The sequence below is a fragment of the Pseudorca crassidens genome, chromosome 3 (genome assembly GCF_039906515.1).
Source record: "Pseudorca crassidens isolate mPseCra1 chromosome 3, mPseCra1.hap1, whole genome shotgun sequence".
Taxonomy (NCBI): domain Eukaryota; kingdom Metazoa; phylum Chordata; class Mammalia; order Artiodactyla; family Delphinidae; genus Pseudorca; species Pseudorca crassidens.
Window position 1 is genome coordinate 32,039,029 of NC_090298.1, and position 21,970 is coordinate 32,060,998.

The following is a 21,970-nucleotide window of genomic DNA, read 5'->3' on the forward strand; positions in this document are numbered from 1 at the left end:
AGGAAAGGTCATTAAGGAAAATAAAAGCTTTCAAATTGAAGAGATGATACGCTTGTGTTGTTCAGCCATGAATAAAAATCATCTGGCTTCCAACAGAAATGTAATTTAGGGTTTAAAGCCCAAAGTCTGCACAAACATTTCTGTATTTGTAAATCTGAGGATTCTCAAAGGTCTGTGGACATACGCTTACCACTTGTCAAGGACTAACTGTACTTTTAAAGATTTAATAGATACACACATCCCCAATCAAATCAATTAAGTTTCGTAGCTCATTAAGGTCGTGGCTAACTGTGTGGATGGCTCTTTGTCAGATAAAAGGAGACTCTGAAGCCATTCTTTAGGTTCCTGAGTTTTCTCCTCCATTAGTATAAGTACAGGAAGACCTCTTTTTTTTTTTTTTTTTTGCGGTACGCGGGCTTCTCACTGTTGTGGCCTCTCCCGTTGCGGAGCACAGGCTCCGGACGCGCAGGCTCAGCAGCCATGGCTCACGGGCCCAGCCGCTCCGCAGCACGTGGGATCTTCCCGGACCGGGGCACGAACCCGTGTCCTCTGCATCGGCAGGCGGACTCTCAACCACTGCGCCACCAGGGAAGCCCAGACCTTTTTTTTTTTTTTAAAGTAACCTTCATAAGATGCTATGTTATGGATCATGCAAGATTAGAGAGATGCTCTCTGTCCTGTGGGGCTCACAATCAAAGGCCTCAGAATAAATGATTTCTGAAAGACTACATGCCATTGATCACATAATAAAATCTTAAAAATCTCATGTTCATCAAATGACTGCATTTTCCCTTCCTTATTTTTCAGAGCATTCTGGAAGTCTGAATAAACTACTCAGTAGCTTCTTTACTTCTTTTTTTTCTTTCCTCCTCTTTTTTTTTTTTTTGTAGTTAATAAAGAACTTCTAAGAAACAGTATACTTATTCTAGTAATTTACTTACCCGATTCCAAAACCCTCATCTTAGATGTGTCTCTCTCTCCTTTTTCAAAGTAAAATAAATACCCTCTTAAAAAGCCTCTAAGCTCTTCCACAGGAATTTCTTCCCATTTCACTAATATCGAATCTGCAGACGTATCCTCAACAGTAAAATTTGGTGCAACAACTGGAGCTGTAAAAGGAAAAACGTCAATAGCTAAAGGAGGGTTTACTAATACAGAGCAAGACATTAAGGTTTAATGAGATTTCTAGCCTCAAAAACAGCTAAACTTGTAATCAGAACTTTATTTAATCATAAACTTTCACAGATATTATCACAAGCACTTTTGCTGTGAAGATACAAAGGCAGAACTTTCACACATAAAACATATCTAGGGAGGTAAGCTACGCAAAATCTTTAAATGGCTACTGGAATGGGCTTTACTCACATTTCCCCTCTTTACTGATAGTCTTGAATAAGTTAATAGTCTTAAAACTTTGTAAAAGTGTAAATTAAGTATTTTTGACGTCCAAATTAAGATTTAATTTTCTTAATGACAACAGTAAAATTATGAAACATAAACATTAAACAAATGAAAAATAAGTAATTATAAATAATTGTACAGTTATCATACAAATTATTTTTCTTCCTTGTACTAATAAACATCTCAATTCAACCTGTTTTTAGAATTCAATCTGAAAACTGATGTTGTTTTATGATTTCTCATATTACCTTGAACTCTAAGAAAACGTACCCATTTAACTTACCCAATTCCTCTACATATCCAATTATAGAACGCAGTAATTGATATCCTTGATTTCTGCACACGTACACGAAAAAATTATATCTTACACCTGGTCGAAACTGATCTGTAAGATGAACACAACCAGTAAACGTTCCTAAGTACATATTACTATGAATATCTATTTTAGAAATATCAAATTTATAATAACTCACTTTGAAATTTCTAAAACTAATTTTAAAAAGGTTACAGAAAATCCACATTTTCAAAATTGGTAAATATTCAGAGTGAAAACTGACTCAATAAAAATTTAACTCACTTCTGTTGTAATGAAAAGTTTAGTATTATAACATGACATCACCTTGAAGGGAAAAAATGGTAATCAAGGCTTTCATTTTGTTCCTTCAAATTAAGCAATGACAACTTCTTCCCAGATTTGGTCTAGGGTCAGTTTTCTAACCAATCCCAGGCCCATGTCATGCCTCTGAAAAAGCCCTTCCCTAACTAGTGTTATTTGTGGGTTGGAAAGAACCCACTGCTCTTCCCTTGTTCCAAGAAGCAGATACTAAAATGTCCACTCCAGTTGGACACTTCAGTGTTAAAGGAAATGGGCCATAGAGTCTATTCCTCTTTACAGCATCAGCATTTAGTGCCCTTGACTTAACTCCACAAGACATACAAGAGAAGCACCTTAACTTGATCCAAGTTAATCACTTTTAAATGCCTCCTCGATACAATGCAACGTGTAAAGTGTTAGGACCACAGAGGTGGATGTATAACAAGGCCCCTGGCCTGGAGCAGTTGGCAGAGAGGTGGCAGGACAGATGAGGAGGGGTAACCGTAAGACCCTGGGTTAGACTAGAGTGATCTATCACAGAGCCTGTGGCCCCTTCAATGAGGGACCAAGTGAGCCTAAGAAGATCAGAAAAAGCCACCAGGAAGTGATGTTTGAACAGAGCCTTGAAGGGTACTTAGTAGCTCACCTGCAGTGATCAAGGAAAAAGACACTGCCTGGGGGGAAAATGGCAGCCTATGGGATTGCATTTAATTTGTGGAATACAATTATTCTAGTGTGGTTAAAGCACTTGCTCTCGGATTCAGAACACCAGTGGTCTTCAGGCTCAAAAGTGAGATGGTTACCTCTAAAATCACTCTGCAACTTTTGCTGGGGGGGACCAGTATACTTGAGGTTCTGATTTTATACCACATGTATGTTAGCAAACCTGTACCTAGTTCTATCTTATGATTATGCATACCAAAATTCTACAGGGTTCTTCTGCCTGGAAAAGAAAAAGAGCCTGAGGGGTTAGAGCATCAGGAATGTGTTTTGAGATCATAAAAGAGAGAGGATAGTTGAAAGAGTGGGTGACTGAATAAGAAAGGAACAGGAAACATGCAGGTTTTGTCCACACCCTGTCCTAGCAGCAACAAATAAAAGACAAAATCCCCAGCCACTTAAAGCTCTGAATTGCTTTGAAGTTAAATCCTGGTGTGATCACATACTACTTTTGTGGCCTTGGGCAAGTTACCCAACTTCTCGGAGCCTTTGTCTTCTGAGCCACTACAGGGCCTTTGTTCACCTGCCTCAGCATCAAAAGTCCTCCTTTCATCCTACAGGTCTCAGCTTAAACTCACAACCCAGATATTCCATCTAAAGGGACGCCTCTTCACATCATTCCACCCTGCCCCAGTCCATTCTGATTATTCTCAAGTCCTTTGTGCTCAGTAACCTGGGCCCTGGGCAAACAAGGGCAAAAGGATGGTGAGTGACATCATTACAATTATAAATAATGCTGTGTTGAACACTCAGGTGTAAATCTGTGCTGCTCTCGGATTATTTCTTAGAATAAACCCCGAGACAAGTAATGACTAGATCAAAGCCTATGAGTCGTTTCACACACATACTGCCACAAACTGCCTTCCAGAAAAGTTAAACCAATCCACTCCCAGCCCAGTGGTGAGGGGAACAGTCACTGCATTGCAACTTGTCGCTCCATATGTTGCTCTTTTTAAAAATATTTTTTTTTGGTAGGGAGCATGCTGCAGTGTATACGAAGTAGAAACATAATGGTGTACACATAAAACTTACATAATGTTATAAACCAACGCTACCCCAATAAAAAGTAAATTTTAAAAATATCTTTAAAGAACTTTAATTGCGAGACACTCACCAGATTCTATTATAGTTTCAGTGCTGTTTGAAGGGACTTTTTTCCAGTCCATGAGGCAGGGCTCAGACCGAGATGAGTTACACCATTTAATTACATAGTCACAAGTCACGTTGGGGTCATAATTCCAAGTGAGCAGAATCCCATTTCCCATTCCAACAGCCTGCTCTATTTTGAGATCATCTTCAAGAAAGAAGGATATTTTACCAGTGTTAAAAATCATGTTTTAAGGTAAATCTCATGAAAATGGGCAAGAGTTATAAAAATCACTTTACCGTGCAGACATTGCAAAATAGTGCTAAACTAGATAAACCTTTAGCAAAGTTTAGAAGTGCTGCTCTGTTGTTTTCGTTTTAACTAGGGCAATTACCTGTGCATATATATTAACCCAGCAGCTGGAAAAAAAAAAATGAAAAAGCGCCTAGGATCAGGCAGTGACATAACTGGGCCGGGACACGAGGATCAAGAGCCATGAAGGATGGGGCAGAGGGAATACAGGCACTAGAGGGTGGCATGGCAGCTCGGGGGCGGGGGGGAGAGGCAGGCGGGAGGCTGGTGAAGAACACGTGTGGGTGTCAGAATCCCCGTCTCCTCGTCCACTGTGGGTGTGAGCTCCACGAGAACAGACAGGGGCTTGTGCCTGCAACTCCAGCCCTGAGCACAGGCCATGCAGTGAATGAGTGGGTGGGCCAGCCCCTCTCTTCCTTTCAAGGGAGACTGCTACCCCCATGGGTGGGCTGAAGGCATTGTGGAGACAGGACAGTGATGAAATGCGGTGGGGTGAGGTGGGATGGGATGGGATGGTCGGTGTGGGCAGAGAGGGGAAAGCATCCGCGAGCACGGATGGGTGAGGTGCAGAAGCTGGCAGAAGGGGCCATGCTGAGGTTTGGTTTCCTCATCCTGCCAGATCTCAGCCTAGGCGATAAGGGAGGCCCAAGGTTGGGGGTGAGGAATTAGCATGGGTTAGGACAGCGTGGCCAATGGGAGAGGGAAATTTTCCAAGAAATAGGGGAAAGAAGTAATTTCTCTAAATGATGTATATTTAAGGGTTCAGTAAAAAGCCATGGAAAGGTTTTTTGAACAAAATTTGCATTCATAAGCAACTACTACTAGACACAAGACCACAACTTGGCTGGGAATACAGAAGACTTCGGATATGACAGCTTCTTGACTCAATGTGACTAAAAATCCACAAGGTAACCTGCGCTGAGGCTGCAAGGCCTCTGGCTCGGGAAATCCTCAAGGAACAATGATTTGTTCCGAGCTGCAGTAACTGTCTGAAAGCTGATAGCCAGACCATTGTTAGTTCTGTAAATTACTGTGTCCTGATGGACACACAGAAAAGGTAGGAATATAGTTCTTGAATTAAAAGATAACATAGCGAGAGCCATTAAATACCTAATTTAAATCAGCAGGTTATCTTGCTATGGGCGTTCACATCTCTCTCCCTTTTCTTTCTTTTGACTCCATACCACTACCTGCAGACCTCTCTTCTCCGGTATGCACTGCTATCTGGGCTCTGGACGATATTGTGTGTCTCAGAATGTACAGTGCGTCCCCAATTCCTTCCTTCTGACTGAAATGAAGAACCAGTTACATAACAAGCAGTAAGACACTGCCTCAAGCAAGAACTGGAAAGATACTTAGGACCCAAACTGGACCAATTTTTCTGCCTCTCTGAGTGGGTAGTCATAGAAAGGTGCTCCCATATTAGTGTGGGATAGCAAGGGGGACCAGGGAATGACTCAGAAGGAGTTAACTAGAAGAGGCAGGAGTGGCCACTAAAAACTTGTGACTCAAAAAGCTGTCAAGGCAGCTAAGGAGGAGTGGACTAGTCACTGGTAACCCATCACATTTACAGGGGGGCACTAAGGAATTTTAAAATCACACTGCAGTTGTTTTCTTAAAGCTTACACTGAAGATCTAATTTAGACTTTAAGAAGAATTTCTTATCAATAAAGGATTCCTATTAATAAAGAATGCCTTATCAACAGAGGTGCCATTTAAAATGAGTATTTGTTCCTGCCTGACAGTTTGAAAATAGCCCAGCTGGCTAAGTATCAACTGTCATGGTCTTGGGGAGATATGTGAAAATGGTATCTGAATAAACTATTAAGATATTTCTAAGAGTAATGTCCACTACCATAACTCTACAACATTACGTGTTAAAGTAACTGGGTTTAGTAATATTTTATCCATCCGTGTAGATGCTTCAAGTCAATATTAATGACTGCTGCCTCTCAACGTCAATACGTGACATTAATCTGCCTGTTCCTCCTTACACATCAGCAGCAGCAGGGTATATGAGAAGAAAGCTGACATTTATGAGAGCAAGCAACACCTTCCAAATGTTGCACCTTAATTTCTTGTTCTTATATACTACTTTTATCTTAAGTACTCACCATTTGGAATTTCCATACTAGCTATTTTAGAAGGTGGCGATGAGCCCACAGAATTTTTTGCCACCACACTGATGATGTAGTCACTTTTATCAAGTTGTATTTCTGCCTTATGTTGAGGATCAGGAATTTCAGAAAGGGATTGTGTTTCCTCGTCAGATGAACATGATACATTATAGGAGAGTATTTTTCCATTAGCTTCATTAATGGGTAAAGGCTACAAAAACAAAAATAAATTCTGTTATAAAAACCTGCGAGGAGTGATTATGTGACAAGGCAAGGCCATCGAGTCTAAACTGGACACTCTGCTAATCTTAACAAAGTAATGTTAGAAAAGATGAAGTCGTTAACAGTGCACAACACAGATTTAAAATCCACTGAGATAGATCAGGAAAGTGATTCTGAAGAAACACTACACTTGCTGTAAGCAGTTAAGAGCACACAGAAATATAAAAATTAAGTAACAAAATATTTAGCCTCATATTTTTCAGAAGTAAACCAAAAGGGGTGATGAGAAACATTCTTCTACTTAAAAAATAAAATATTAAGAAGTATGGCATCATGTTTTTTAAACAGTTTTTGCTTTCTCATTTTAAAGGAGTACTTGCTCATTATAGAAAACGTGGAAAATACTAAAAAGTTGGAAGAAAGCGAGAAAAATCTCCCATATTCCCATCTCTTAAACACACTTACCTTGTGATATTTCCTTCAAGTTGTCTTCCTAGATGGAGATTTTTATTAAAATTGTTTCAATCATACTATACAATTTACATTTTTTCACTCTTCTATAATAAAAACTTGTCCATAATACAGTTATATACATTTTAATAGCTTTATATTTCATGTAGCATTTTTATCACTTTACTTGAATAATTCCTTAAATAAGTGAAATTTAAGTTGTTCCCAATTTTTCACAATACTAAAATGAATCTTTTGGTGCAACATATTTTTTTTCATGGCTAGAATTAATATTTTAATGTGAGTTCCCAAAATTGGACTTACTCGATAAAAGGAAAAAAAAAAAAAAAAAGAAGTTTGAATGTTTAACATCTTTATTGGAGTGTAATTACTTTACAATGGTGTTAGTTTCTGCTTTATAACAAAATGAATCACCTATACATATACATATATCCCCATATCTCCTCCCTCTTGCTTCTCCCTCCCACCCGCCCAATCCCACCCCTCCAGGTGGTCACAAAGCACCGAGCTGGTCTCCCTGTGCTATGCGGCTGCTTCCCACTAGCTATCTATTTTACAATTGGTAGTGTATATATGTCCATGCCACTCTCTCACTTCATCCCAGCTTACCCTTCCCCATGTCCTCAAGTCCATTCTCAACGTCTGTGTCTTTATTCCTCTCCTGCCCCTAGGTTGTTCAGAAACTTTTTTTTTTTTTTTAAGATTCCATACAGATGTGTTTGCATACGGTATTTGTTTTTCTCTTTCTGACTTACTTCACTCTGGATAACAGACTCTAGGTCCATCCACCTCACTACAAATAACTCAATTTCATTTCTTTTTATGGCTTAGTAATACTCCATTGTATATATGTGCCACAACTTCTTTATCTATTCATCTGTCAATGGACACTTAGGTTGCTTCCATGTCCTGGCTATGGTAAATAGAGCTGCAATGAACATTGTGGTACATGACTCTTTCAATTATGGTTTTCTCAGGGTATATGCCCAGCAATGGAATAGCTGGGTAATACGGTAGTTCTATTTTTAGTTTTTTAAGGAACCTCCATACTGTTCTCCACAGTGGCTGTATCAATTTACATTCCTACCAACAGTGCAAGAGGGTTCCCTTTTCGCCACACCCTCTCCAGCATTTATTGTTTGTAGATTTTCTGATGATGGCCATTCTGACTGGTGTGAGGTGATACCTCATTGTAGTTTTGATTTGCATTTCTCTAATAATTATTGATGTGGAGCATCCTTTCATGTGTTTGTTGGCAATCTGTATATCTTCCTTGGAGAAATGTCTGTTTAGGTCTTCTGCCCAGTTTTGGATTGGGTTGTTTGTTTTTTTGATATTGAGCTGCATGAGCTGCCTGTAAATTTTGGAGATTAATCTTTTGTCAGTTGCTTCATTTGCAAATATTTTTCTCCCATTCTGAGGGTTGTCTTTACATCTTGTTTATGGTTTCCTTTTCTGTGCAAAAGCTTTTAAGTTTCATTAGGTCCCATTTGTTCATTTTTGTTTTAATTTCCATTTCTCTAGGAGGTGGGTCAAAAAGGATCTTGCTGTGATTATGTCATAGAGTGTTCTGCCTATGTTTTCTTCTAAGAATTTTATAGTCTCTGGACTTACATTTAGGTCTTTAATCCATTTTAAGTTTATTTTTGTATATGGTGTTAGGGAGGGTTCTAATTTCATTCTTTTACATGTAGCTGGTCAAGCTTTCCCAGCACCACTTATTGAAGAGGCTGTCTTTTCTCCATTGTATGTTCTTGCCTCCTTTATCAAAAATAAGGTGACCATATGTGTTTGGGTTTATCTCTGGGCTTTCTATCCTGTTCCATTGATCTATATTTCTGTTTTTGTGCCAATGCCACACTCTCTTGATTACTGTACCTTTGTAGTATAGCCTGAAGTCAGGGAGCCTGATTCCTCCAGCTCCATTTTTTCTTTCTCAGCATTGCTTTGGCTATTCGGGGTCTTTTGTGTTTCCACACAAATTGTGAAGTTTTTTGTTCTGGTTCTGCGAAAAATGCCCTAGGTAGTTTGATGGGGATTGCATTGAATCTGTAGATTGCTTTGGGTAGTAGAGTCATTTTCACAATGTTGATTCTTCCAATCCAAGAACATGGTATATCTCTCCATCTGTTTGTATCATCTTTAACTTCTTTCATCAGTGTCTTATAGCTTTCTGCATACAGGTAATTTTGTCTCCTTAGGCAAGTTTATTCCTAGGTATTTTATTCTTTTTGTTGCAATGGTAAATGGGAGTGTTTCCTTAATTTCTCTTTCAGACTTTTCATCATTGGTGTATAGGAATACAAGAGATTTCTGTCCATTAATTTTGTATCCTGCTACTTTACCAAATTCATTGATTAGCTCTAGTAGTTTTCTGGTAGCATCTTTAGGATTTTCTATGTATAGTATCATGTCATCTGCAAACAGTGACAGCTTTACTTCTTTTCCGATTTGTATTCCTTTTATTTCTTTCTTCTCTGATTTCTGTGGCTAAAACTTCCAAACCTATGTTGAATAATAGTGGTGAGAGTGGACAACCTTGTCTTGTTCCTGATCTTAGAGGAAACGGTTTCAGTTTTTCACCGTTGAGAACGATGTTGGCTGTGGGTTTGTCATATATGGACTTTATTATGTTGAGGAAAGTTCCCTCTATGCCTACTTTCTGGAGGGATTTTTTTTTATCATAAATGGGTGTTGAATTTTGTCAAAAGCTTTCTCTGCATCTATTGAGATGATCATACGGTTTTTCTCCTTCAATTTGTTAATATGTTTTATCACATTGACTGATTTGCGTTATTGAAGAATCCTTGCACTCCTGGGATGAAACCCACTTGATCATGGTGTATGATCCTTTTAATGTACTGTTGGATTCTGTTTGCTAGTATTTTGTTGAGGATTTTTGCACCGATGTTCATCAGTGATATTGGCCTGTCGTTTTCTTTCTTTGTGACATCTTTGTCTGGTTTTGGTATCAGGGTGATGGTGGCCTTGTAGAATGAGTTTGGGAGTGTTCCTCCCTCTGCAATATTTTGGAAGAGTTTGAGAAGGACAGGTGTTAGCTCTTCTCTAAATGTGTGATAGAATTCGCCCCTGAAGCCATCTGGTCCTGGGCTTTTGTCTGCTGGAAGATTTTTGATCACATTTTCAATTTCAGTGCTTGTGTTTGTCGTGTTCATATTTTCTTTTTTTAAAGAAACTGCTTTTATTTATTTATTTATTTTTGGCTGTGTTGGGTCTTTGTTTCTGTGCAAGGGCTTTCTCTAGTTGCGGCAAACGGGGGCCACTCTTCATCGTGGTGTGCAGGCCTTTCACTGTCGTGGCCTCTCTTGTTGCGGGGCACAGGCTCCAGATGCACAGGCTCAGTAGTTGTGGCTCACAGGCCTAGTTGCTCTGCGGCATGTGGGATCTTCCCAGACCAGGGCTCGAACCCGTGTCCCCTGCATTGGCAGGCAGATTCTCAACCACTGTGCCACCAGGGAAGCCCCCATATTTTCTATTTCTTCCTGGTTTAGTCTCAGAAGGTTGTGCTTTCCAAAGAATTTGTCCATTTCTTCCAGGTTGTCCATTTTACTGGCATATAGTTGCTTGTAGTAATCTCTCATGATCCTTTGTATTTCTGCAGTGTCAGTTGTTACTTCTCCTTTTTCATTTCTAATTCTGTTGATTTGCGTCTTCTCCCTTTTTTGCTTGATGAGTCTGGCTAATGGTTTATCAATTTTGTTTATCTTCTCAAAGAGCCAGCTTTTAATTTCATTGAGCTTTGCTACTGTTTTCTTCATTTCTTTTTCATTTATTTCTGATATGATCTTAATGATTTCTTTCCTTCTGCTAACTTTGGGGTTTCTTTGTTCTTCTGTCTCGAATTGCTTTAGGTGTAAGGTTAGGTTGTTTATTTGAGATGTTTCTTGTTTCTTGAGGCAGGATTGTATTGCTATAAACTTCCCTCTCAGAACTGCTTTTGCTGCATCCCATAGGTTTTGCGTTGTCATGTTTTCATTGTCATTTGTTTCTAGGTATTTTTTGATTTCCTCTGGTTTCTTCAGTGATCCTTGGTTATTTAGTAGTGTATTGTTTAGCCTTCATGTGTTTGTATTTTTTACAGATTTTTTCCTGTAATTGATATGTAGTCTCATAGCGTTGTGGTCGGAAAAGATACTTGATAAGATTTCAATTTTCTGAAATTTACCAAGGCTTCATTTGTGACCCAAGATATGATCTATCCTGGAGAATGTTCCATGAGCACTTGAGAAGAAAGTGTATTCTGTTGTTTTTGGATGGAATGTCCTATAAATATCAATTAAGTCCATCTTTTTAATGTATCATTTAAAGCTTCTGTTTCCTTATTTATTGTCATTTTGGATGATCTGTCCATTGGTGAAAGTGGGGTGTTAAAAGTCCCCTACTATGATTGTGTTACTGTCGATTTCCCCTTTTATGGCTGTTAGGATTTGCCTTTTGTATTGAGGTGCTCCTAGGATGGGTGCATAAATATTTACAATTGTTATATCTTCTTCTTGGATTGATCCCTTGATCATTATGCAGTGTTCTTCTTTGTCTCTTGTAATAGTCTTTATTTTAAAGTCTATTTTGTCTGATATGAGAATTGCTACCCCAGCTTTCTTTTGATTTCCATTTGCATGGAATATCTTTTTCCATCTCCTCACTTTCAGTCTGTACGTGTCCCTAGGTCTGAAGTGGGTCTCTTGTAGACAGCACATATACGGATCTTGTTTTTGTATCCATTCAGCCAGGCTATGTCTTTTGGTTGCAGCATTTAATCCATTTGCATTTAAGGTAGTTATCGATATGTATGTTCCTATTACCATTTTGTTAATTGTTTTAGGTTTGTAATTTTAAGTTATTTCCTTCTCTTGTGTTTCCTGACTCGAGAACTTCTTTTAGCATTTGTTGTAAAGCTGGTTTGGTGGTGCTGAATTCTCTTAGCTTTTGCTTATCTCTAAAGCTCTTAATTTCTCCGTCAAATCTGAATGAGATCCTTGCTGGGTAGAGTAATCTTGGTTGTAGGTTTTTCCCTTTCATCACTTTAAATATGTCCTGCCAATGCCTTCTGGTTTGGAGAGTTTCTGCTGAAAGATCAGCTGTTAACCTTATGCAGATTCCCTTGTATGTTATTTGTTGCTTTTCCCTTGATGCTTTTAATATTTTTTCTTTGTATTTAACTTTTGATAGTTTGATTAATACGTGTCTTGGCATGTTTCTCCTTGGATTTATCCTGTATGGGACTCTCTGCACCTCCTGGACTTGATGACTATTTCCTTTCCCATATTAGGGAAGTTTTCAGCTATAATCTCTTCAAATATTTTCTCAGTCCCTTTTTCTCTTCTTCTGGGACCCCTATAGTTCGAATGTTGATGCATTTAATGTTGTCCCAGAGGTCTCAGAGACTGTCCTCAATTCTTTTCGTTCTGTTTTCTTTATTCTGCTCTGCGGTAGTTATTTCCACTATTTTATCTTCCAGGTCACTTATCCCTTGTTCTGCCTCAGTTATTCTGCTATTCATTCCTTCTAGAGAATTTTTAACTTCACTTATTGTGTTGTTCATCATTGTTTGTTTGCTCTTTACTTCTTCTAGGTCCTTGTGAAACGTTTCTTGTGTTTTCTCCATTCTATTTCCACGATTTTGGATCACCTTTACTATCATTACTCTGAAATCTTTTTCAGGTAGACTGCCTATTTCTCTTCATTTGTTTGGTCTGGTGGGTATTTACCTTGCTCCTTCATCTGCTGTGTATTTCTGTGTCTTCTCATTTTGCTTAACTTACTGTGTTTGGGGTCTCCTTTTCGCAGGCTGCAGGTTCGTAGTTCCCGTTGTTTTTGGTGTCTGCCCCCATTGGATAAGGTTGGTTCAGTAGGTTGTGTAGGCTTCCTGGTGGAGGGGACTGGTGCCTGTGTTCTGGGGGATGAGGCTGGATCTTGTCTTTCTGGTGTGCAGGACCGCGTCCAGTGGTGTGTTCTGGGGTGTCTGTGACCTTATTATGATTTTAGGCAGCCTCTCTGCTAATGGGTGGGGTTGTGTTCCTGTCTTGCTAGTTGCTTGGCACAGGGTGTCCAGCACTGTAGCTTGCTGGTCGTTGAGTGGAGCTGGGTCTTAGTGTTGAGATGGAGATCTCTGGGAGAGCTTTCACCATTTGGTATTACGTGGAGCTGGGAGGTCTTGGTGGACCATGTCCTGAACCTCAGAGGCTCAGGCCTGACACCTGGCCTGAGCACCAAGACCCTGTCAGCCACATAGCTCAGAAGAAAAGGGAGAAGAAAAAGACAGAAAAAAATAAAATTAAATAAAATCAAGTTATTAAAATACAAAATAAAAAAAATTATTAAAAATAACCAAAATTGGGCTTCCCTGGTGGCGCAGTGGTTGATAATCCACGTGCCAATGCAGGGGACACAGGTTCGAGCCCTGGTCCAGGAAGACCCCACATGCCGTGGAGCACCTAAGCCCGTGCGCCACAACTTCTGAACCTGCACTCCAGAGCCTGAGAGCCACAGTTACTGAAGCCTGCGTGCCTAGAGCCCATGCTCCGCAAGAAGAGAAGCCACTGCAATGAGAAGCCTGCGCACAGCAACAAAGAGTAGCCCCTGCTCGCCACAACTAGGGATAAGCCCACGCACAGAAAGAAAGACCCAATGCAGCCAAAAATAAATAAATAAATGTATAAATAAATAAATTAATCAAATAATTAAAAGTAATAAAGAAAAGAAAGAAAGGAAGAAGGGAGCAACCAAAAACAAATCCACCAATGATAATAAGTGCTAGAAACTATACAAAAACAAAGGACACAAAAAAAACCGGACAGACACACCCCTAGGACAAATGGTAAAAGCAAAGCTATACAGACAAATTCACACAAAGAAGCATACACATACACACTCACAAAAAGAGAAAAAGGAAAAAATATATGTATCTATATTTAAAAAAAAGGAAGAGAGCAACCAAATCAATAAACAAATCTACCAATGATAATAAACTCTAAATACTAAACTAAGATAAACATAAAACCAGAAACAAATTAGATGCAGAAAGCAAACCCCAAGTCTACAATTGTTCCCGAAGTCCACCGCCTCAACTTCACGATGATTCGTTGACTACTCAGGTATTCCACAGACGCAGGGTACATCAAGTTGATTGTGGAGATTTAATCCGCTGCTCCTGAGGCTGCTAGGAGAGATTTCCCTTCGTCTTCTTTTTTCACACAGCTCCTGGGGTTCAGCTTTAGACTTGGCCCCGCCTCTGCGTGTAGGTCGCCTGAGAGCATCTGTTCTTAGCTCAGACAGGTCGAGGTTAAAGTAGCAGCTGATTAGGGGGCTCTGGCTCACTCAGGCTTGGGAGAGGGAGGGGCACGGAATGCGGGGTGAGCCTGCAGCGGCAGAGGCCTTCCTGATGTTGCACCAGCCTGAGGCGCACTGTGTATTCTCCCGGGGAAGTTGTCCCTGGATCACGGGACCCTGGCAGTGGCGGGCTGCACAGGCTCCCCAGAAGGGAGGTGTGGAGAGTGACCTGTGCTCGCCGCTCACATGCTTCTTGGTGGCTGCAGCAGCAGCCTTAGTGTCTCATGCCTGTCTCTGTTGTCCACGCTGATAGCCGTGGCTCATGCCCGTCTCTGGAGCTTGTTTAGGCGGTGCTCTGAATCCCCTCTTCTTGTCCACCCCAAAACAATGGTCTCTTGTCTCTTAGGCATTTCCAGACTTTATCCCATACTTCCTCCTGGCTAGCTGTGGTGTACTAGCCCCCTTCAGGCTGTGTTCACGCAGCCAACCCCAGTCCTATCCCTGGGGTCTGACCTCCGAAGCCTGAGCTTCAGCTCCCAGCCCCGCCCACTCCGGCGGGTGAGCAGACAAGCCTCTCAGGCTGTTCAGCACCGATCCTCGGTGTGGGAATCTCACCTCTTTGTCCTCTGCACCCCCATTGCTGCACTCTCCTCTGTGGCTCCGAAGCTTCCCCCCCACCATCCCCTGTCTCCGCCACTGAAGGGGCTTCCTAGTGTGTGGAAACTTTCCCTCCTTCACAGCTCCCTCCTAGAGGTGCAGGTCCCGTCCCTATTCTTTTGTCTCTGTTTTTTCTTTTTTTCTTTTGCCCTTCCCAGGTATGTGGGGAGTTTCTTGCCTTTTGGGAGGTCTGAGGTCTTCTGCCAGCGTTCAGTAGGTGTTCTGTAGGCGTTGTTCCACGTGTAGATGTATTTCTGATGTATTTGTGGGAAGGAAGGTGATCTCCACATCTTACCTCCGCCATCTTGAAGGTCTCCCTCACATTCAAACTTCTTTATTTATATAGCTAAACTGCTTTTTAAAATAATTGCTCCAATTCATATAACAGTGCATGGGACCCTCTGATTCAGACTGACACTGACATTAATACTCTGCTGAAGACACTGCTCCAACAGAGTTCCCCGATGGCTCTCCAATGGCCTGGTAAAGTGGACATGTTACCATCCTAAGACTTGTGGGTTTCATTTGATACTATTCATTCCTTCACACATCCCCCTCCCCTGGTTTCTGCAAAAGCTATTTTCTTCTGGTCTTCCTGCCTCTCTGGCCTTCCCAATCTCCCTTGCTGGATCCTCCTCCTTTGCTGGTCCTTTATATCCTGCCATCACCTACAGTTCCACTCTTGGCCTCTTTCTACCCTGCATGCTCTCCCTGAGTGATCCCAGTTATCTGCTTACTCACAGCTATGTCTTTAGCTCAGACCTCTCCCGAGCTCCAGAGCCTTACATCAAACCACCTTCTACTGAACTGTACTCAGGTATCCTTGTGGCACATGTTTAAAAAACTCAACATGTCCAAAACAACTTAATTTTCCAACCAAATATGGCAGAACCATCAACTAGTCACTGAAGTTAGAATCCAAATTGCTTCAGTATTTTTAATCCTTGGTTAAACATTTATCTCGTTTGAACAATATTCTAAACTTTCTCACATTGAAGTAATTTATATAATTGTTACCATATTATTGTGAAATCTGACAGACAACTGAGAGTAGCCAGGGGATTTGCTAATCAAGAGTAAGAGGGGATGCACAGTCATATACAGACAACCTCGAAGCAATGGAATTTGTACACAACTTGCTCACAGACTTCAAAGATTTACTTTACTTAAAGCTGTAAAGATGTCAAATTTTTATAAAAATAGTTTAAATTTAAATAACAAAATTCACTGTTTTAAAAGAATCTGGTTATAACTGTTCCTATGAAATCTGGTGTAGAAGACAATTGTTCATGGTTTTGATGTTCATAAATCAGATAAAAAAATATAGCAACAAAAACATCTGCTCTGGTAAGGAAAAGCTAGTAAAATATAATGCAATTCATATTTTATCTAGAATTTTAGAAAACTATGTAAAACTTTATAATTGTCATATGATAATGCAATTTACTTAGGGGACAACAAATTACACATGATATATATATAAAGTTGGTTTCCTAGTCATTGAATTGAAAATGTAACATAAACACTTGAGATCCTAACTTGCGGTTTCTGGCTGCATTTCTGACTAAAGTGAGAGAGATGGAATTCATGAAATCTTTACAGGCCTCATAAAATCAAACTAAAGAATGCTCAGCTCTTGACACAGACATCCTCACTACAGTGACTGTGGTGCATCTGCAGTGATGTGGAATCTGGGGCTTTTAGAAGCCAGGTTACATTCTCAGCAATACTGTACGCTAAGCCAGTCTGGGAAATCCTGGCTGCCTGATAACCCAGGTACCATATGTAAGTTAAGTAGTTCAGCATAATAAAGTTATTTAAATATTCAAGGAAGAATTAGATATTTACCTTCCAATATATTATTAAATTTTTTCCGTCAGAACTCCACTCTCTCCAAGTATCTGGTCCCTTTGAAGGAACTAGAAAAGAGATTTAAAAGTTGGTATTTGAAGATGCATACTATGTAAGTTGATAAGATCAATAAGTGGGATGGTGGTATTTGAAATTTTTGTCTAGGTTTTTGAAATTCTCAATAAAAATGTGAAGAAGTCAGTGGCTTCCACTTAGAAAATGGAGCAATGGAAAAGCTGAGCTCCAAATGTCTACAAAACACAAGGCCCCTTACAATGGGTTAAAATCACCCTCAAGTCCCTCAGAAATGGGTCCAAGGCTGCCTCTCCATCTCACATCCATCTCTCCCCCCTTACTCAAGCTGGCTCTGGCTACACACTGGTTTCCTGGCTGCTCCTCAAACATGCCAAGGACACCTGCCCCAGGCTTTCTGCACTTCCTATGCCCTCTCTTCCTCTGCCTAGAACTTTTCTTCTCTGAATTAACCACGTAGTTTCCTTCACCACCTCCTTTATATCTCAGATCAAGTGTTACCTATTAGTGAAGTCTCTTCCAGCTACTCTGTTTAAAATTGCAACCTCCCTCCTCAACCGCCTGGCCTTCATTCCCTAGCCCTCTCTCTAGGTTTTATTTTTTTCTGTGGCACTCACTGCCACCCAATATGCTATTGTATACATATTTTTAAAACTCATTTCTAATCCTTTATCCTATAAACTCCATGGACAGAGATTGCTGTTTTATTCCCTGCTATATTCCTAGTAACTAGAACAATTCCTGACACATGGTGGATACTCAACAAGTATTTGTTAAATGAATTAATGCCTTCATCTTAATGAGGCATAAATAAAATGTTTCCTCTTGGCAACAACAGCTCATCAACTGAAAGCAAAAGTAGCCAGTCTCCAAAATGACCAATGATATTGGTCTCGCTTCCTGACATTCATGCCCTCGTGTGGTCCCTCCCACACTGTATCAGCGTTGGCCTGTGTGACAAGTAGGGTACAGCAGATGTGATGTATGTCCCTTCTGAGGCTAGGACAGAAAAGACATTGTAGAGGCTGCCTTGTTCTCTCTTTGATCAATAAGTCTGGGCCTTGCTGGCTGCCATGTTGAGGACACTCCAGCAGCCCTACGGAGAGGCCCACGTGGTGAGGAACCGAGGCCTCCTGCCAACAGGCATGTGACTGAACCATCCTGAAAGGCAATCCTCTAGCCCCAATCAAGCCTGCAGCCCCTACCCACATCCTGACTGTAGCCTCAGCTAAGCTGTCTAAATTTCTGATCCACAGACACTGTGAGATAACAAACGTTTGCTGTTCTAAGCCACTGAGTTCTGAGGTAATGTGTCATAGCAATAGATAACTAATACACTCTCTCCCTGGACTCAAGCATGATCCAAACAATTCTTACATGTACTGTAAGGATCCTCTCTCATCTTTCTAGTCTTCATGTAGAGAGACAAAATCTGGGTTAATACCTGTCCTTTTTTGTCTTACTGTTTGTTAAATTTTTTGGAAGAAGTTTATATTCCCTATATTATATAGTTCAAATAAAGCTTTTGCTATCTTTTGTTTAATGATTTCTGAAAATTACACCTATTTCTAAATTTTTTGCTTTGTTTTAAAGCTGACATCTGCTTAATCAAGAATAGTATCTCATTCTGTCTTTAGAAATTATCATACTTAGATAACCAGTTACCTGATTTTATAGATATATTGACCTGGGCGTACCACAGAAACTAAAGTTCAAGAACCTGTAGTCCCATCTATTTCTCAGGTCTAGGTCACAAATACAAATTCCACCAAATTAGCTTTATTAAAACTTGTTTTCAATAAAGAGATACTCTAAATAGGTTATGAAAACTCCAGGAATAGGAGGAAAGAGTGTGAGAAAAATCACTCCATAATCTTACTATGGTTTCAAGTTTGGTTTCCTATGTATCATTTTAATACAGTTGCAATCATATTGTGGATAGGGTAGCCTAGTCCTTTCACATAACACATGCCAAGCATTTTTCCATATTATCACAAAACTCGAAAAACCATCATTTAAAATGTCTGTATGATATTTTACTAGCAGGCATTATATAGTTACACAATTTATCTAAACATTCTCCTGCTTTTAGTCACTTTGGTGACATTTTCTTTTAAAAACAAAATTTCAGCATCCATAGTAATAATTAGCCGTATGTCATTCAGTTAACTTACTGGCTTCTGTGGTTAAATATTGTTTTTCATTGCTCCACTTGCTCCATTTCCAGAAGGGGTCAGTACAACAACGAATCCGAAAAGTATATATAGTATATGGATTTAACTTATCCACAGCAGCAAGATAACTTGAATTTTCTATTCCTTTCATTGTGACATTCCGCTATTAGAAACAAATATATATATTATATATATAATATCACATGTATATGAATACATACATACACTCATATACTTTTTTTAGAAGAAAGCCTCCCAAATTTGTAACATAAATTGACTGAATGTCGTAAGAGTTTACCTCTATAAAACCAAAGACAGTTCATCCACTATATTTTAATTCTTATGTAAATGCCAAATCAGTGAAATTATGTTCTGCAACAGCAAAAAATAAAATTGAGGTATCTTTTTAGTCCAAATGTTGGATCTAAGTAATAATGGTCAATTAATTATGCAGAGAAGATGCTATTCAGTCAATGGTTAATGGTAATGCAATATACCTTAATATAACTTAGTAGTCTAAGATGACCTTGAGGATTAAATACATTATTCAGATGATATTTGGAAACTGACTGGAGGCAGGCATCATCTTATGCATCTTTTTTTATATGGCACTTAGAACCTCTAGTGTGGTGCTAAACATGTAGACTATTCAATATTTAAACTAAATAAATTAAGATGAAGCAATTCTAAACAAATTTGAGGATTTGCATGTCTCAGGAAAGTCTCTGAGTTCCCAATTACTTATTGCAAAGACGCTTTCTGGGTTACGTTTTGCAGTTTGACTGATTTTCTAGAAATTATCATTAAGTTTCCAAGTGACTATTTAAGTACATAATTTATTTTGGACCTACCCCAAATTACAAGATGGTGCGGCATAAAAGTCAACCTAAGTATGTAAAATGTACTAAAAAGCCGTGTTTTGACTTGTAACGCCCAATTATAACTTGTTCCTATTGCTGCACTTAGCAATTTTAAAAATCACACCTTCTCTTTGGTGCCGATTAGTCCATTAACTAACACCAATGGTTACAGCAAAAACTACTAATTCATTCACAAATTTATTGAGCACCAGTTACATGCCAGGTACTATACTAGACCTGGAAATATTCTGAGTAGTAAAAGTCAAACTTACGTTCTATAATATCCGGTATTATAACTGTTTTTAAGTGCTAAATATAATGCTGTTATGATATTGATATATAATGTCTTCACACTTGGTAAATCTCTATAATAAGTAATCTGAGCGCTTGTGCATACCAATTTACTTAATTCTTTTTGAAAACTAAGCATTTTATCCAAAATAATCTCAAAGGAAGTTTATAGAAGACTCTTACTCACCATTTCATGTACTGAGTTAGTTTTATTAATTTCAATTTGACATAACAGTTTAATCTTTGCAAAGCTGCCCGGTAAATGCCAGGAAAGTGTAACAGCTGTTGAACTGATATCCTTCACTTTGATTGAAGTAGGAATATGGGGATGAACTGTAAATACAATTTTCAAAGATTACTTTGAAAGCTCTTTTCTAATATGACAAGTGAGAGTCAAAGAAAACAAAAAACAGAAGAGATGTCATCAGTGCTGACCAACAATGTTCCACCCATTGTTGTGTGGAATACAAATCTCACCTTTACTGCTGACACCAGGCCAGCATTGTTTAAGAACCATTCACACTCAAGGTTTCTCAGTTGGCATCAGAAATACTAAAAGGTTGTAAGTCAGTCTCTACCTTTAAGGAACCCCTCATTTACTTGGGGACGGACAAACAGAAAGAAGGAAAATCAACAAGAGTATATACATTAAGTCCTAAATGCATGGGACAGATATTCACTGCTACAGGAATTTAGATGTAAGTGCACATGTACAGTGAAGATAGGACTTAAGATGAGCTTTGAAGGACGAATCAGAATGAAACTGGCAAAACAGTTGCAGAAAATCATTTCAGGCTGGGGTCTTGGCAAGAACAAAGGTACAGTGAAGCAAACTGCACATTACACTGGTGATAGTGCATATACCAAATTGAGTGATGGGAAAGAATCACGTGGAAGATATGGCTGAAATGGCAGAGGGCAGAAAAAAAAATATAAAACTGCCATGCAAGTATAAGATGTAGCTTTTGTGACCTTATGGAAAAAATCAAGACATAACAAAAAAAGATGAGAAGGAATAATCGATAAAAGTGACATATTCACAAGTAAGGCAACCTTATGCCCCTGACTGTCTCTAAGAGAAGGCCTCTACGCCACTGCTCTGTGTGTTGCAGAGCCTGGCACAGAGTTGATACACATGGAATGACCACAGGAATGAGTGCCAAAAAGACAGGCCTCTTTTATTTCTATTTTGAGCTGTACATTAATAGGGTTGGTAAAAATCCAGAAATCATCGGCAGTAAAAAGGAACAAACTATTTACTGATACATACTTGGATGGATCTCAAGGACATCATCCTTAGTAAAAAATGCCAACCTCTAAAGGTTAAATAGTGTACAACTCCATTTACACACCATTCCCAAAATAACAAAACAATAGCGATGAGGAAGAGACTAGTTGTTTTCCAGGAACAGAGATTCTAGCACGCGCCCGTGTGTGTTGATGGGGGTGTGGTTGGTATTGCTATAGTGACAGTGGGAGGCGGTTCCTGTGGGCGACAGAAGAATTCTGTATCTGAACTGTATTGGTGGGTTGCATGAATCTGTACGTGGATCCGACTGCACAGAACTACACACACACACACACACACACACACACACACACACACAATTAAATGCATATAAAAACTGGTGAAAACTGAGCAAGGTCAGTAGTCTGGTTCAGTGTTGAACAAGGGTCAACTGCCTAATTTGGACATGGTACTACAGTTACATAACATGCTACCACTGAGTAAGTCAGATGAAGGACTGTAATTATTTTTACAGCCACCTGTCAGTCTACAACTATCTCAAAATAAAAAGGTTTTAAAAATTGGGCAGGGCTTCCCTGGTGGTGTAGTGGTTTAGAGTCCACCTGCCAACGCAAGGGACACAGGTTCGTGCCCCGGTCCG

General features: G+C 39.5%; 1 protein-coding gene across 1 annotated transcript in view; it reads right to left on the minus strand.

Moving 5' to 3' along the window:
* The window catches only part of LIFR (LIF receptor subunit alpha), an 87,948-nt gene that overhangs the window by 13,570 nt on the left and 52,408 nt on the right, over positions 1-21,970 (minus strand). The window contains exons 10-16 of the mRNA XM_067730555.1: positions 20,269-20,414; positions 18,931-19,093; positions 16,721-16,791; positions 6,230-6,443; positions 3,831-4,010; positions 1,685-1,786; positions 942-1,109 (exon numbers count right to left, since the gene is read on the minus strand). Of these exons, the coding sequence (XP_067586656.1) occupies positions 942-1,109; positions 1,685-1,786; positions 3,831-4,010; positions 6,230-6,443; positions 16,721-16,791; positions 18,931-19,093; positions 20,269-20,414 (1,044 nt within the window). The remainder of the gene's footprint in view (positions 1-941; positions 1,110-1,684; positions 1,787-3,830; positions 4,011-6,229; positions 6,444-16,720; positions 16,792-18,930; positions 19,094-20,268; positions 20,415-21,970) is intronic.